Source organism: Poromitra crassiceps (genome assembly GCF_964638095.1).
Source record: "Poromitra crassiceps genome assembly, chromosome: 2".
Classification (NCBI taxonomy): domain Eukaryota; kingdom Metazoa; phylum Chordata; class Actinopteri; order Beryciformes; family Melamphaidae; genus Poromitra; species Poromitra crassiceps.
The window spans coordinates 7,395,533-7,411,842 of record NC_139624.1 but is presented as its reverse complement, the minus strand read 5'-3'; the positions used below and the strand labels follow the sequence as shown (position 1 = coordinate 7,411,842).

General features: G+C 48.3%; 1 protein-coding gene across 1 annotated transcript in view; it reads right to left on the bottom strand.

Annotated features, from left to right (window-relative positions):
- ano2b (anoctamin 2b) overlaps positions 1-16,310 on the bottom strand; it is a gene marked incomplete at both ends in the record, with an annotated part of 239,538 nt that overhangs the window by 157,068 nt on the left and 66,160 nt on the right. Inside the window, 5 exons of the mRNA XM_083660718.1 lie at positions 4,047-4,207; positions 4,677-4,811; positions 6,160-6,224; positions 12,946-12,993; positions 13,202-13,257. Of these exons, the coding sequence (XP_083516844.1) occupies positions 4,047-4,207; positions 4,677-4,811; positions 6,160-6,224; positions 12,946-12,993; positions 13,202-13,257 (465 nt within the window). The remainder of the gene's footprint in view (positions 1-4,046; positions 4,208-4,676; positions 4,812-6,159; positions 6,225-12,945; positions 12,994-13,201; positions 13,258-16,310) is intronic.

The following is a 16,310-nucleotide window of genomic DNA, read 5'->3' as shown; positions in this document are numbered from 1 at the left end:
CTGCTTAACCATGCAGATATAGAGTCTCCCCCCGCCTTCTTAACCATGCAGATAATGAGTCTCCCCCCGCCTGCTTAACCATGCAGATATAGAGTCTCCCCCCGCCTGCTTAACCATGCAGATATAGAGTCTCCCCCTGCCTGCTTAACCATGCAGATAATGAGTCTCCCCCCGCCTGCTTAACCATGCAGATATACAGTCTCCCCCCGCCTGCTTAACCATGCAGATATAGAGTCTCCCCCTGCCTTCTTAACTCATTGAGTGCCAGCCACTTTTGGAGAACGGACGCTCCCAGTGCCAGAGTTTCAGAGCGTTTTCAGTGATTTCTCAAGGCCCACAGAATATTGTGTGATATTACTATGTAAACACCGAACACGCACAAAGAACGAAGAGACTCTCTTCTATCATCTGCAAAAAAAAGTTTATTGATCCCATTTTCCGTTCTTTAGTTATGAGCCGGAGAAGATAGCTTGATTTACCTAAAAACAGCAATTTTTTTCTAGAAGCTGAGATAATGAGCCTTTTGTGAAATTAAACATTCAAGCACATCATTGACTCTGAAGCTAATATTTTCTGATATAATGACACCTCAAAAATAATTTCCTTCAATAAAAGAGTGAAAACAAAGGAATTTTGTTTGGCCAAATAATATTTTTTAGCTGCAACCAGCAGCGCTGGCCCCTGCGTGCGCAGACCCTACACCTTCTTGCTGGTCTTGATTTACTGCTGGTGGGCATCAGATAGCCTATTCTAGCTTGTTTGCTCTCTATGCATCGAGCCTGCTGCCTGGGTCTGTGTGTACTGTCAATGGTTGTATGCTGTAGTGCCCTGCGTGCCCCACCCCCCTCCTCCTCCTCCTCCGTGGTGGGAGGAGTGTCTCTGCTGCGGTTTGCTCTGAGTTTGATCTGCACTGAAAAGTGCGCTGCATCCCCCCGCTTTTTTACAGCGTGTCGCCAGCTGAGAATAATGTAACTTTTCAGAAAGACGCTGGTGTCGCCGTGTCGGCAACTAAATCATATGGATGGGCTATCGCAGCGGACACGGATGGGGCTCAATTGTGGCAGCAGATTGGCTGCTGCAGGCACAGCTAACGTTACAGTATGCTTCATGCATATGGATGCATACGGATGCGATGCGATTTCCGTTTCCACGACTTCTTCTTTGTTTTTTACTCCACTTTCTCTCATCTGGACAGCACTGTCGCCACCTAATGGATCTGTAAAATAGGTTATAGACCTCCAATAGCTACAATATTTGTACAGGAGATGTATCAGGGATTGATCCACGTCCCACCGTCAAAAAACGCAATTGACGACAATCGTCGTCTTTGGCACTCTACGTTAGTATTTGAAATGACGACAGCTGTCGTCATTGGCACTCAATGAGTTAACCATGCAGATAATGAGTCTCCCCCCGCCTGCTTAACCATGCAGATATACAGTCTCCCCCGCCTGCTTAACTATGCAGATATACAGTCTCCCCACGCCTGCTTACGGGAAATGGTCTAACGTTATTCCTGTTGCTTTCCACAGCTCTCAACAGCGGTAAAGTTGATAGTATTGATTAGATTGTGGTTCTGCGCTGTTGGTATGGAGTCCGCTCACTAGTGATGCGCGGGTCAGGTTTTTTTAAGGCCCGCCCCAACCCAACCCGTCATTGGAGGCAGCCCACCCCGCCCGCCCCGTTAAAATATCTGAAAATCCCGAACCCAACCCAACCCAGCAGCCCGCAACGGCCAATTTAATGTAATATGTCTCCGGACGCAGGAGGAGCACAGCAGAGCTTCCAAGGTGTGTAAAGCAGCTAATAACTGTCTCTCTCTCTCTCTCTCACTCACACACACACACACAGACACTCACATGCTGCCGTGCGCGACAACAGTTGTAGCCTACTGCTCTGGATGAGTTGCGCTGCTGCTTTCATGTCGGTCTTTCTTCAATTAATCCATTGTCTTCAGATAGCGCGACCGACTACGCTTCCCCAAAGTGCGGATGGCGTGACCGCGCAGTGTTTCAAATGGAGGTAGCAGGTATAGAGGTAGGCACTAGGCAGGCTACAGAAACAGTTCTTATTCTTCCCCATTTATTTTAATTACCTCATGCGCTCTCAATTGGCCATGTTGCAGTAGTAGGCTAAACGTAGTAGTGCAGCAGGTGCGCACACGGCTTGCAGATACGGCTAGACTCGCTGTCTGATTTCTTCCTCATGCGCACTCAATTGTTCACAGCCTACTCACGTTGCAGTAAAGTTGACAAATAGATCACAGTCGAGTCCACAACAGAAAATCTGCGGTGGCATTATATGGACACTTCAAATAATAATTACAGCGAATAATCCTTCCAAAATGTTTGTTTTGAGACCACATAGGCTACCTCATTGAAGCGTTTCTTTACTCCATGTAGGCTATAGAGAGTGCAGCAGGAGTCTGTCTGATTGTGTGTACCTACGTGTGAGAGAGAGTTAACGTCTTTAAGGTTAATTACTCTGCGTGTTTCACTGCTCTAAATTATTTAATAATGTTGCTTTGTCAAGTTCTGAGCCTGCCCCGCCCGCACCCGCGATATTTTCATAATTTGCCAACCCAGCCCGCCTGCGGGGCGGCCCAGCCCGCGGGACCCGGCGGGTTCTGGGTGACCCGCGCATCACTACCGCTCACTATGCCGACAACCCGCAATGCCGACAACCCGAAATGCAGATAGCCCGCTAGGGTTAGGGGTTACAGTTAGGGGTTAGGATTAGGGGTTAAGGTTAGGGGTTAGGATTATAGGTTAGGGGTAAGGATTAGGGGTTAGGGGTTAGGATTAGAGGTTAGGAGTTAGGATTAGAGGTTAGGGGTTAGGATTAGGGGTTAAGGTTAGGGGTTAGGATTATAGGTTAGGGGTAAGGATTAGGGATTAGGGGTTAGGGGTTAGGATTAGAGGTTAGGAGTTAGGATTAGAGGTTAGGGGTTAGGATTAGGGGTTAAGGTTAGGGGTTAGGATTAGAGATTAGGGGTTAGGGGTTAGGATTAGGGGTTAGTATTAGAGGTTAGGGGTTAGGATTAGGGGTTAGTATTAGAGGTTAGGGGGTAGGATTAGGGGTTAGGATTAGAGGTTAGGGTTTAGGATTAGGGGTTAGGATTAGGGGTTAGGATTAGGGGTTAGGATTAGGATTAGAGATTAGGGGTTAGGATTAGAGGTTAGGGTTTAGGATTAGGGGTTAGGATTAGGGGTTAGGATTAGGGGTTAGGATTAGGGGTTAGGGTTAGGGTTAGGGGTTATGATTAGAGGTTAGGGGTTAGGATTAGGGGTTAGGATTAGAGGTTAGGGGTTAGGATTAGGGGTTAGGATTAGAGATTAGGGGTTAGGATTAGAGGTTAGGGGTTAGGATTAGAGGTTAGGGGTTAGGATTAGAGGTTAGGGGTTAGGATTAGAGGTTAGGGGTTAGGATTAGGGGTTAGGATTAGAGGTTAGGGGTTAGGATTAGGGGTTAGGGGTTAGGATTAGGGGTTAGGGGTTAGGATTAGGGGTTAAAGTTAGGGGTTAGGATTAGGGGTTAGGATTAGAGGTTAGGGGTTAGGATTAGGGGTTAGGATTAGGGGTTAGGGGTTAGGATTAGGGGTTAGGGGTTAGGATTAGGGGTTAAAGTTAGGGGTTAGGATTAGAGGTTAGGGGTTAGGATTAGGGGTTAAGATTAGAGGTTAGGGGTTAATATTAGGGGTTAGGGTTAGGGCTGGAGCCCACCGTGCTGGAGCCGTGCAGCACCAGCCGGTCCACCGACACGCTGCACGCCGCCGCGCTCAGGTGGTTCTGCTTGTGGGCTATCGGCATTGCGGGTTGTCGGCATATAGCGTTGGTATTTGGTATCTGATGCCTGCAGTGCGCAATAGGAGCAGAAAATTATGCGTGTCAAATGAGGTGCGTCAATTAACACTTTCAGTGCGTTCCAGGCACAAACACACGCCCGCGCGTGCGCGCGCACACACACACGCACACACACACACACAAACACACACACACACACACACACACACACACACAAACACACACACACACACACACACTCACCCCACAGGGACATGAAGATGGCGAAGAAGACAGTGGCGGGGTTGTCGAACAGGTGTGAGGCGCGGGCCGTGCCGCACGCTGTGCTCAGGTGCCAGAAGTCGCAGGCTCCGTCACACAGAGGACACATGGTGAAGTTCAGACGATCATCACACATCTCCAGGCTGCAACAAGACAACATACAAGATCAATAAAGTCACGTTGATCATGGCTCTTCATCACAGTACCAGAGGGCTTCACAACGCCTTATGCAAAAAGAAAAGAATAAGAAAAGGTTAAAATGAATAAGAAAACTTTGCTGAATAAGACATTTAAAAACAGGACAAACAAAGTAAAATAAAATGCACAAAAAAGGGTGGGGGGGAGGGGAGATGACACCCAGGTGTTGAAGTGGTGTGTGTGTGTGTGTGTGTGTGTGTGTGTGTGTGTGTGTGTGTGTGTGTGTGTGTGTGTGTGTGTGTGTGGTGCGTGCATGTGTGCGTGCGTGCGTGCGTGTTGTGTGTGTGTGTGTGTGTGTGTGTGTGTGTGTGTGTGTGGGTGTGTGTGTGTGTGTGTGTGTGTGTGTGTGCGTGCGTGCGTGCGTGCATGTGTGTGTGTGTGTGTGCGTGTGTGTGTGTGTGTGTGTGTGTGTACCTGGGTACGTTAGTATCCACAGTGGCAACCCCGTAGCCAAACACGATGATGCCCACGATGGAGGCTGGGAGCAGCAGCTGGGTGTAGACCCCCAGCCAGGCGAAGTACAGACCGATCTTCTCCCCAAAGTACTTCCTGCCAGGTCAGAGGTCAGGGGTCAGGGGCAGGAAGTGACACAGCGGAGGAGATGGTGGAGAATTCACCATATAGTGCCTCTTCCGGGTTCAGCATGGGACTTAAGATATTTCATTCCCCCATTCATTTTTCCATAGACATTTTGTAAAATCCTTATAAAAAGAGTTTTACTTGGTCAAACCAAACGATTCAGTGATATTCAGAATAAGGAGAGACCATAGGACATTTCACCCATTAAACCAACACAGTCTCCAAAAAATTGTAGAATAGCAACGTTTTGGACCAACGTTGCTATGTTACAATTTCAGCTCCAAAATTGTAAAATTGTAACATTTTAGGTTTAGGGTTAGGGTCTGGGTTAGGGTTAGGTGTGGGGGCTGGGAGAGGTTAGGTCAGAGGGGGCCCCGGGGTCGGAGACCCCCAAAAAAAAGAACTTTACCATTTTACAATTTTGGAGCAAAAATTGTAACATAGCAACCTTGGTCCAAAACGTTGCTATTTTACAATTTTTTGGAGGTCGGGTTGGTTAAACAGCTAATGTTAGCATCCAACCACTTCCTAGCTAACATAACCGTTTGATATTGTTACACAGACATGGGATGAAGTTACTTTGGTCCAAGTCTCAAGTAAGTCCCAAGTCATTTGGTCCAAGTCTCAAGCAAGTCCCAAGTCCTTTTGTTTTGGGCAAGTAAAGCCAAGTCATGTCACAGCTTTTGTCAAGTCAAGTCGAGTCCTTAGTTAAGGCAAGTATATATATATATATATATATATATATATATATATATATATATATGTATACTGTAGTTAGTTAGTTACTTAGTTAGTTAGTTAGTTTTTATTTCCGTGTCATGCCATTTCTGGCCCATCCCACATGGGATTACAAGACACTATCACACCAAATTATATATAAACATAACATCTGGCTGTACCTCAATATACAAACAAAAATAAACAAAGTATATAATATATACACATATGTATGTACATATACATACACATATACACACCTACTGTACATACATACATTTTTTTTTCTTTTTCTTACATTGCCTTTTCCTGATAAAGAGCTTTTTTTCTCATGTCCCAGGCTTTTTCCAAGTAACAAGCCAGTCCAAAAGTTTCAGACGTAAACAACCAACTCAAATGATGTGCATCATCATTATTAAGAAAATCAAAATCTGTTTTTATCTTACTGAACAAAATATTGCGCGGTTCACTGTAAAAAGGACAATAAAAAACAAAATGAAACTCATTTTATATGTTTATGTTTCTATGTCTGTATATGTATATATGTATTATGTTACTGTAAAGAAGGTGACATCATCACCCGGTGCTGTGGTCACGTTACCTGATGAGATCGACGGGCTGGTACTTGTAGAAGGCTGAATATCTGGCCCACTCCTCATGCAGAAGCTGAGAGAGCGAGATAGAGCGAGAGAGAGAGAGAGCGAGATAGAGCGAGAGAGAGAGAGAGAGAGAGAGAGAGAGAGAGAGAGAGAGAGAGAGAGAGAGAGAGAGAGAGAGAGAGAGAGGGAGAAAGTTGGTGTGGGCGATTTTAAATTCACCAGTTGTAGCAGATTAGATTTGAGTCATACAAACATTTCTGAGTCAGGGCTGCTCTAGTCTCTCCTCAGACTCTTCTGAGTCAGGGCTGCTCTAGTCTCTAGTCTCTCCTCAGACTCTTCTGAGTCAGTGCTGCTCTAGTCTCTAGTCTCTCCTCAGACTCTTCTGGGTTGGGGCTGCTCTAGTCTCTCCTCAGACTCTTCTGAGTCAGTGCTGCTCTAGTCTCTAGTCTCTCCTCAGACTCTTCTGAGTCAGTGCTGCTCTAGTCTCTAGTCTCTCCTCAGACTCTTCTGGGTCAGTGCTGCTCTAGTCTCTCCTCAGACTCTTCTGAGTCAGGGCTGCTCTAGTCTCTAGTCTCTCCTCAGACTCTTCTGAGTCAGTGCTGCTCTAGTCTCTAGTCTCTCCTCAGACTCTTATGGGTCAGTGCTGCTCTAGTCTCTCCTCAGACTCTTCTGAGTCAGTGCTGCTCTAGTCTCTAGTCTCTCCTCAGACTCTTCTGAGTCAGTGCTGCTCTAGTCTCTAGTCTCTCCTCAGACTCTTCTGAGTCAGGGCTGCTCTAGTCTATCCTCAAACTCTTCTGAGTCAGGGCTGCTCTAGTCTCTCCTCAGACTCTTCTGAGTCAGGGCTGCTCTAGTCTATCCTCAAACTCTTCTGAGTCAGGGCTGCTCTAGTCTCTCCTCAGACTCTTCTGAGTTGGGGCTGCTCTAGTCTCTAGTCTCTCCTCAGACTCTTCTGGGTCAGTGCTGCTCTAGTCTCTCCTCAGACTCTTCTGAGTCAGGGCTGCTCTAGTCTATCCTCAAACTCTTCTGAGTCAGGGCTGCTCTAGTCTCTCCTCAGACTCTTCTGAGTCAGGGCTGCTCTAGTCTATCCTCAAACTCTTCTGAGTCAGGGCTGCTCTAGTCTCTCCTCAGACTCTTCTGAGTTGGGGCTGCTCTAGTCTATCCTCAAACTCTTCTGAGTCAGTGCTGCTCTAGTCTCTCCTCAGACTCTTCTGAGTCAGGGCTGCAGTAGTCTATCCTCAAACTCTTCTGGGTCAGTGCTGCTCTAGTCTCTCCTCAGACTCTTCTGAGTTGGGGCTGCTCTAGTCTATCCTCAAACTCTTCTGAGTCAGGGCTGCTCTAGTCTCTCCTCAGACTCTTCTGAGTCAGGGCTGCTCTAGTCTCTCCTCAGACTCTTCTGGGTTGGGGCTGCTCTAGTCTCTAGTCTCTCCTCAGACTCTTCTGAGTTGGGGCTGCTCTAGTCTCTCCTCAGACTCTTCTGAGTTGGGGCTGCTCTAGTCTCTAGTCTCTCCTCAGACTCTTCTGAGTCAGGGCTGCTCTAGTCTCTCCTCAGACTCTTCTGGGTTGGGGCTGCTCTAGTCTCTAGTCTCTCCTCAGACTCTTCTGAGTTGGGGCTGCTCTAGTCTCTCCTCAGACTCTTCTGAGTTGGGGCTGCTCTAGTCTCTCCTCAGACTCTTCTGGGTTGGGGCTGCTCTAGTCTCTCCTCAGACTCTTCTGAGTTGGGGCTGCTCTAGTCTCTCCTCAGACTCTTCTGAGTTGGGGCTGCTCTAGTCTCTCCTCAGACTCTTCTGAGTTGGGGCTGCTCTAGTCTCTCCTCAGAGTCTTTTGAGTTGGGGCTGCTCTAGTCTCTCCTCAGACTCTTCTGAGTTGGGGCTGCTCTAGTCTCTCCTCAGACTCTTCTGAGTTGGGGCTGCTCTAGTCTCTAGTCTCTCCTCAGACTCTTCTGAGTTGGGGCTGCTCTAGTCTCTAGTCTCTCCTCAGACTCTTCTGAGTTGGGGCTGCTCTAGTCTCTCCTCAGACTATTCTGAGTTGGGGCTGCTCTAGTCTCTCCTCAGACTCTTCTGAGTTGGGGCTGCTCTAGTCTCTCCTCAGACTCTTCTGAGTTGGGGCTGCTCTAGTCTCTCCTCAGACTCTTCTGAGTTGGGGCTGCTCTAGTCTCTCCTCAGACTCTTCTGAGTTGGGGCTGCTCTAGTCTCTAGTCTCTCCTCAGACTCTTCTGAGTTGGGGCTGCTCTAGTCTCTAGTCTCTCCTCAGACTCTTCTGAGTTTGGGCTGCTCTAGTCTCTAGTCTCTCCTCAGACTCTTCTGAGTTGGGGCTGCTCTAGTCTCTAGTCTCTCCTCAGACTCTTCTGAGTTGGGGCTGCTCTAGTCTCTCCTCAGACTCTTCTGAGTTGGGGCTGCTCTAGTCTCTAGTCTCTCCTCAGACTCTTCTGAGTCAGGGCTGCTCTAGCCTCTCCTCAGACTCTTCTGGGTTGGGGCTGCTCTAGTCTCTAGTCTCTCCTCAGACTCTTCTGAGTTGGGGCTGCTCTAGTCTCTCCTCAGACTCTTCTGAGTTGGGGCTGCTCTAGTCTCTCCTCAGACTCTTCTGGGTTGGGGCTGCTCTAGTCTCTCCTCAGACTCTTCTGAGTTGGGGCTGCTCTAGTCTCTCCTCAGACTCTTTTGAGTTGGGGCTGCTCTAGTCTCTCCTCAGACTCTTCTGAGTTGGGGCTGCTCTAGTCTCTCCTCAGACTCTTCTGAGTTGGGGCTGCTCTAGTCTCTCCTCAGACTCTTCTGAGTTGGGGCTGCTCTAGTCTCTAGTCTCTCCTCAGACTATTCTGAGTTGGGGCTGCTCTAGTCTCTCCTCAGACTCTTCTGAGTTGGGGCTGCTCTAGTCTCTCCTCAGACTCTTCTGAGTTGGGGCTGCTCTAGTCTCTCCTCAGACTCTTTTGAGTTGGGGCTGCTCTAGTCTCTCCTCAGACTCTTCTGAGTTGGGGCTGCTCTAGTCTCTCCTCAGACTCTTCTGAGTTGGGGCTGCTCTAGTCTCTCCTCAGACTCTTCTGAGTTGGGGCTGCTCTAGTCTCTAGTCTCTCCTCAGACTCTTCTGAGTTGGGGCTGCTCTAGTCTCTAGTCTCTCCTCAGACTCTTCTGAGTTGGGGCTGCTCTAGTCTCTCCTCAGACTCTTCTGGGTTGGGGCTGCTCTAGTCTCTAGTCTCTCCTCAGACTCTTTTGAGTTGGGGCTGCTCTAGTCTCTCCTCAGACTCTTCTGAGTCAGGGCTGCTCTAGTCTCTAGTCTCTCCTCAGACTCTTCTGAGTTGGGGCTGCTCTAGTCTCTAGTCTCTCCTCAGACTCTTTTGAGTTGGGGCTGCTCTAGTCTCTCCTCAGACTCTTCTGAGTCAGGGCTGCTCTAGTCTCTAGTCTCTCCTCAGACTCTTCTGAGTTAGGGCTGCTCTAGTCTCTCCTCAGACTCTTCTGAGTTGGGGCTGCTCTAGTCTCTCCTCAGACTCTTCTGAGTTGGGGCTGCTCTAGTCTCTCCTCAGACTCTTCTGAGTTGGGGCTGCTCTAGTCTCTCCTCAGACTCTTCTGAGTTGGGGCTGCTCTAGTCTCTCCTCAGACTCTTCTGAGTTGGGGCTGCTCTAGTCTCTCCTCAGACTCTTCTGAGTTGGGGCTGCTCTAGTCTCTCCTCAGACTCTTCTGAGTTGGGGCTGCTCTAGTCTCTCCTCAGACTCTTCTGGGTTGGGGCTGCTCTAGTCTCTAGTCTCTCCTCAGACTCTTCTGAGTTGGGGCTGCTCTAGTTTCTCCTCAGACTCTTCTGAGTTGGGGCTGCTCTAGTCTCTCCTCAGACTCTTCTGAGTTGGGGCTGCTCTAGTCTCTCCTCAGACTCTTCTGAGTTGGGGCTGATCTAGTCTCTCCTCAGACTCTTCTGAGTTGGGGCTGATCTAGTCTCTCCTCAGACTCTTCTGGGTTGGGGCTGCTCTAGTCTCTAGTCTCTCCTCAGACTCTTCTGAGTTGGGGCTGCTCTAGTCTCTCCTCAGACTCTTCTGAGTTGGGGCTGCTCTAGTCTCTAGTCTCTCCTCAGACTCTTCTGAGTCAGGGCTGCTCTAGTCTCTAGTCTCTCCTCAGACTCTTCTGAGTTGGGGCTGCTCTAGTCTCTCCTCAGACTAAAATGTTACATTGAATCACTGTGCTCTGCATACTGTACATGAATGAGTTTGTGGCACAGCAGCTGAGGGCGGGTCTAGGGGGTCAAAATTGAATGACTGAAGTCGTAGCACCAATGAGAGAGTGGTTTGAAAAATGACTGACCGGTCGTAGCACCACTGACAGAAAATGAGCTGCACCTGATCGCTAAAGTCGTTACTGATTGGTGCCCCCAGGATTTCGGGGGATCAATCACTGGCAAGGATTTCGACACCAGTTTGGAGCTAGAAGTGTCCCAGAACCAGAGAGAGATCTGCAGCATGAAGTAACGTAGTTAGTAGGGGTGGGGGGGAAAATCGATTCACCTAAGTATCGCGATTTTTAATGTCACGATTTTTTGGATCGATCTTTTATTCCAGAATCGATAATCGCAAATTCAAAAAAAAAAAAAAAAAATTTGGGTGCTTGCAGTCAGGCCACTCACTGAACAGCAGGCCAGGCGCCGCCTACTGGTTTACTAGTGGTTTTATTACTTTATTAGTTAGTCTGAAGTAATAATTACACTTCAGGGTTAAAGTGGGTGCATCTCATTGTAAAATTGGACTTCAAACGGCCCAAATCTGGCTTCAAACGGCCCAAATTTCACGCGCGTTGGCCCATATCGGCCTGGCCTGCTTGGTATCTAATGCCCGGCCTGAATTATGATCCCAGTCCGCCCCTGTTTTTAACTATATCGCCCAGCCCTACTCATGATATATAATATACAGTCTCTAGTGTATGATTCAACTTTTCCCATGTTCTAATCTAGTGTAAAAAGGCAAACAAACTGAAAAAAGAAAAGAAAAAAATAAACAAAAATCGCAATAAATCGTAATATCGAATCGCAATAATCGTAGAATCGCAATACTTAAGAATCGCAATATAAATCGAATCGGCACCCAAGAATCGTGATAGTATCGAATCGGGAGATAAGTGAATCGCCACAGCCCTAGTAGTTAGCATAGCTAACATAGTGTATCAGTGTAAGAACTCTCATGGGTCTGGCGTTGAGACTATAGGGCTGCTCTGGAGGCAGAAATAATGTGATTGGTTGAGTTAAACCTTGGTGGGCGGAGCCAAAGAGGCTAAGTAACTTTAGACTGAAGCTCAGGTAAGAGAGGAGGAAGCTAATAAGATAGTGCTCTGCTGCTAACTGAAACAACACACTAGCCCTGTTTGGAATCGGTCCCTACGACAGAAATAGTGGACTATTTAGTGTGTCGCCATTTTTTTTATAGTGTCCGAATTCTCACCTGTTAATTTGATTCACTATTTAGTCCACTATAAAATACCCACAATGCACAGCGATTTCTAGTGAACAGAGAATATACCCTACACTTTCTCCCATATACCACAATGCAATGCTGCCGTGTTTGCCGAAGGAGAAGAAGAGTGAGGTAGTGTCCGAATCTCGTTTGATCGTTCCCCAAATAGTTTACTGTATAATAAACACCACATGGAGAATAATGAGTGAGTGAACGAGTGAACCATTCCGAACACGGCTAGTGATCATACTAAGTTATAGTTAGCTAGCGGACCTTCAAGTTTATGGATGTTGTCATCATAAATGAATGAAAGCAATCATTCATTGCCATTATTCACGTTTGTCCGCTAACTGTGGCTCTTTGGCTCCACCCACATGAGGTTTAACTCAACCAATCATATTATTGGGATCATGGATTAGGTTGTCTGCGTGCATGCGTGCGTGTGTGCATCTGTGACGTCTGACTGACTATGGCCAGTAGGGGCGCAATTCATCAACAACAGTGGAAACACAAATATAATGGTTGGCAAAGTACTTACTGTTTACAAGCTTACAAGGTAAGGACAGAAAGTTTTGTTAGCACATGTGCCGAAGAGCAGTCTTGATCATTTGAGGCACCAGTCGTGTTTTAGCTGCAGTGTGCAGGCTAATGCTAACGCTAAGCTAGCGGAGTGAGTGGGTGAGCAGCAGTATAAACTGTGAATGTTGGTATATGAGCCAGATTTTGTGATAAAAATAAATGATGCAGTCCTTCGAGCAAAGACGAGTTACTGAATTTTGTGTAGATATGTTTAGCGGCGCCTGGCAGAGATCTGCACTTTTCCAGTTGCTTTTGAAGTCCCACTTTTTCCTGCACTACTTGCTAAACTCCTGCTGCACTCTGGCTCCGCCCCGAGGAGAGTATTGGAAAAAGTTTGACCCTCTTTTCAGCTGTCAGAAGGTCAACGCTGCTGGAGCTGCTGAGAGGCTGATGGTGTGGATATGGTTCCACTCAGCACATCACTGTACATGTCAATCCAGACCACATGCCAATCCAGACCACATGCCAATCCAGACCACATGCCAATCCAGACCACATGCCAATCCAGACCACATGCCAATCCAGACCACATGCCAATCCTCCAGGAGAGGAGGCAGACAGAGCGATCAGAGAGCAGAGGGGAGAGAGTGAGAGAGCAGAGGAAAGAGAGAAAGGAGCAGCGGAGAGAGAAAGCAGAGGAGATAGAGAGACAGAGAGCAGCGGAGAGAGAGAGAGAGAGAGCAGAGGAGATAGAGACAGAGAGAGAGAGAGAGAGCAGAGGAGATAGAGACAGAGAGAGAGAGAGAGAGAGAGAGAGAGCAAAGGAGAGAGAAATGTAAGAGATGTAATCTACCTGTCTGTCATTCCTCTCTTCAGACTCTCCCACCACCTTATAGTCACCCTGAAGACAGAGAGAGGTCAGGGTGAGACACACACACACACACACACACACACACACACACACACACACACACAATCTATATACTGCACACACTGGTTTTGTTTTGCCGTTTCATAACTTTGTTGTGCTGTACAGTATTTGTGTAGCCTGCAGTTGTTGTCTTCTGCAGCAGAAATGCAGGAAGTAAACTCAAAGCTCAGATACTCACATCATGAAGAGGGAAGGCAGAGTCATACACGCCTTTAGCTATCAATGTGCTGATGCCTGAGAGAGAGAGAGGGGGGTAGCAATAATCACTTAAATAATACCTTAAATATACGATTGAGATGTTGGCAAATATACAACAAATAATACAATAATACAAAGAAAAAATATATACAAATAATTAACAGTCAATCAATTTCTATAAATATGTCAGTGTGTCTGCTGTCTGCCACCTCTGCCTGTGAGCAGTGAACACACATGCTACTCCTCTCTGGGTTGCCAGGTCTGCCTGTCTGTCTGTTCTCTCTGGGTTGCCAGGTCTGCCTGTCTGTCTGTTCTCTCTGGGTTGCCAGGTCTGTTTGTCCGTCCTCTCTGGGTTCCAGATCTGTCTATCTGTCTGTTCTCTCTGGTTTGTCAGGTCTGCCTGTCTGTCTGTCTGTCTGTCTGTCCTCTCTGGGTTGCCAGTTCTGTCTATCGGTATCTGGGTTGCCAGGTCTGTAGTTTGTCTGTCTCTCTGTCCTCTCTGGGTTACCAGGTCTGTCTGTCTGTCTGTCTGTCCTCTCTAGCTCGCCAGGTCTGTCTGTCCTCTCTGGGTTGCCAGGTACTGTATGTCTGTCCTCTCTCTAGGTTGCCAGGTCTGTCTGTCTGTCTGTGTGTCTGTCTGTCTGTCTGCCTGTCTGTCTGTCTGTCTGTCTGTCTGTGTGTCTGTCTGTCTGTCTGTCTGTCTGTGTGTCTGTCTGACTGTCGATCCATCCTCTGGGTTGCAAGGTCTGCCTGTCCTCTCTGGGTTGCCAGGTCTGTCTGTCTGTCCTCTCTGGGTTGCCAGGTCTGTCTGTCTGTCCTCTCTGGGTTGCCAGGTCTGTCTGCCTGTCCTCTCTGGGTTGCCAGGTCTGTCTGTCTGTCTGTGTCTGTCCTCTCTGGTTGCTTTTGGATTGTGTTTGTTCTCTCCTCTGTTTCCTTTGTTTTCTTTTTGCTTTGTTATCATTTGGTTGGGCCAGATGTCCTGAGGTCTGTCTTGAGGCAGGACAGGGAGCTCCAGGACCAGCTGGCAGAGGGGACCCGGAGCAGCCGATGGAAACCCACACAAACACATGGAGAACATGCAAACTCCACCCAGAAAGGACGGGCCGGGGTTCGAACGCAGGACCTTCCTGCTGTGAGGCAACAGTGCTGCTAACCACTGAGCCACCCTGCCAGCATGAGGTGTTTTAGCCAGCAGGTTAGCGGGATCATTCACTACCTTCTGTGAAAACAGAGCACATGTGAAAAGCCCTCCTGGGCTCCCGGGCCCAGAGGACGCAGGAATGCTCACCAGCCACGGAGCAGCGAGCGAGCAGGATGATCATCAAGCTCAACCACAGACCGTATAAAAAATATGGACAGACTCAGTGTGAGTTTTTGGACGCCCATTTTGAAGCCTAGAGTGTGGCCGTCGCCATCTTGGGGTTCTCGCGTGAGACGGCACGAGACGAGGGGTTTTCCACAGAGCTGCAGGGCCGCCTGCTATTGGTCTGTGATCAGCATCACTGGACAGGCAACCTGTCAATCACACCCAAAACATTGTCTTTTCTATTGTCTATTTTACTCTAAACTGGTGGGTTAACATGGGGGTGTGGTTTAACATGGGGGCGTGGCTCCGTTATGTCTGTTTTTCCGTGTCAGGCAGATTGGGATTAGGAAGCACTTTTAGTCATTGGAAAATTTCACGTGGGAAGCCCCGACCCCGACCTCTGACCTCTGACTGCCAGGCGCACGCCAACATGACCTGCCACTCACCCTAACCCTAAACCTAACCTGGGCTTTTTAATCAAAGCAATGAATCAATTATCAGGGCCTCAAAGGGGACTGCTGGGAACGATGCAGTGATTAGCTGTGCTATTAATGAGCCTAACGACCAGCACACACGCACACACATGCATGAATGCTCTCACAACCAGCTAGAAAGGACTACAACTCCCAGGGGCCCTTGCTTCAATCTCAGCCTGACCCAGGACGTGTGACCCACTTGTAGAGGAAAGGACAGAGATGAAGAAAGACGGAAAGAAAGCGATAGAGAGAGGGGGGATGACAAAGATTTCCATACCACAAAGGAAAAGAAGAAATGGAGGTTAGAGAGATGCCCCCGGCTCTGTCACTAGCCGTTAGCTGGTGCTGTATGCTGCACTGGCCTCTGTCACTATAGCTGTTAGCTGGTGCTGTATGCTGCACTGGCCTCTGTCACTATAGCTGTTAGCTGGTGCTGTATGCTGCACTGGCCTCTGTCACTATAGCTGTTAGCTGGTGTTGTATGCTGCACTGGCCTCTGTCACTATAGCTGTTAGCTGGTGCTGTATGCTGCACTGGCCTCTGTCACTATAGCTGTTAGCTGGTGCTGTATGCTGCGCTGGCCTCTGTCACTATAGCTGTTAGCTGGTGCTGTATGCTGTGCTGGGATCTGTCACTATAGCTGTTAGCTGGTGCTGTATGCTGCGCTGGCCTCTGTCACTATAGCTGTTAGCTGGTGCTGTATGCTGCACTGGGATCTGTCACTATAGCTGTTAGCTGGTGCTGTATGCTGCACTGGGATCTGTCACTATAGCTGTTAGCTGGTGCTTTATGCTGCGCTGGCCTCTGTCACTATAGCTGTTAGCTGGTGCTGTATGCTGCACTGGCCTCTGTCACTATAGCTGTTAGCTGGTGCTGTATGCTGCGCTGGCCTCTGTCACTATAGCTGTTAGCTGGTGCTGTATGCTGCGCTGGCCTCTGTCACTATAGCTGTTAGCTGGTGCTGTATGCTGCACTGGCCTCTGTCACTATAGCTGTTAGCTGGTGCTGTATGCTGCACTGGGATCTGTCACTATAGCTGTTAGCTGGTGATGTATGCTGCACTGGCCTCTGTCACTATAGCTGTTAGCTGGTGCTGTATGCTGCACTGGCCTCTGTCACTATAGCTGTTAGCTGGTGTTGTATGCTGCACTGGCCTCTGTCACTATAGCTGTTAGCTGGTGCTGTATGCTGCACTGGCCTCTGTCACTATAGCTGTTAGCTGGTGCTGTATGCTGCACTGGCCTCTGTCACTATAGCTGTTAGCTGGTGTTGTATGCTGCACTGGCCTCTGTCACTATAGCTGTTAG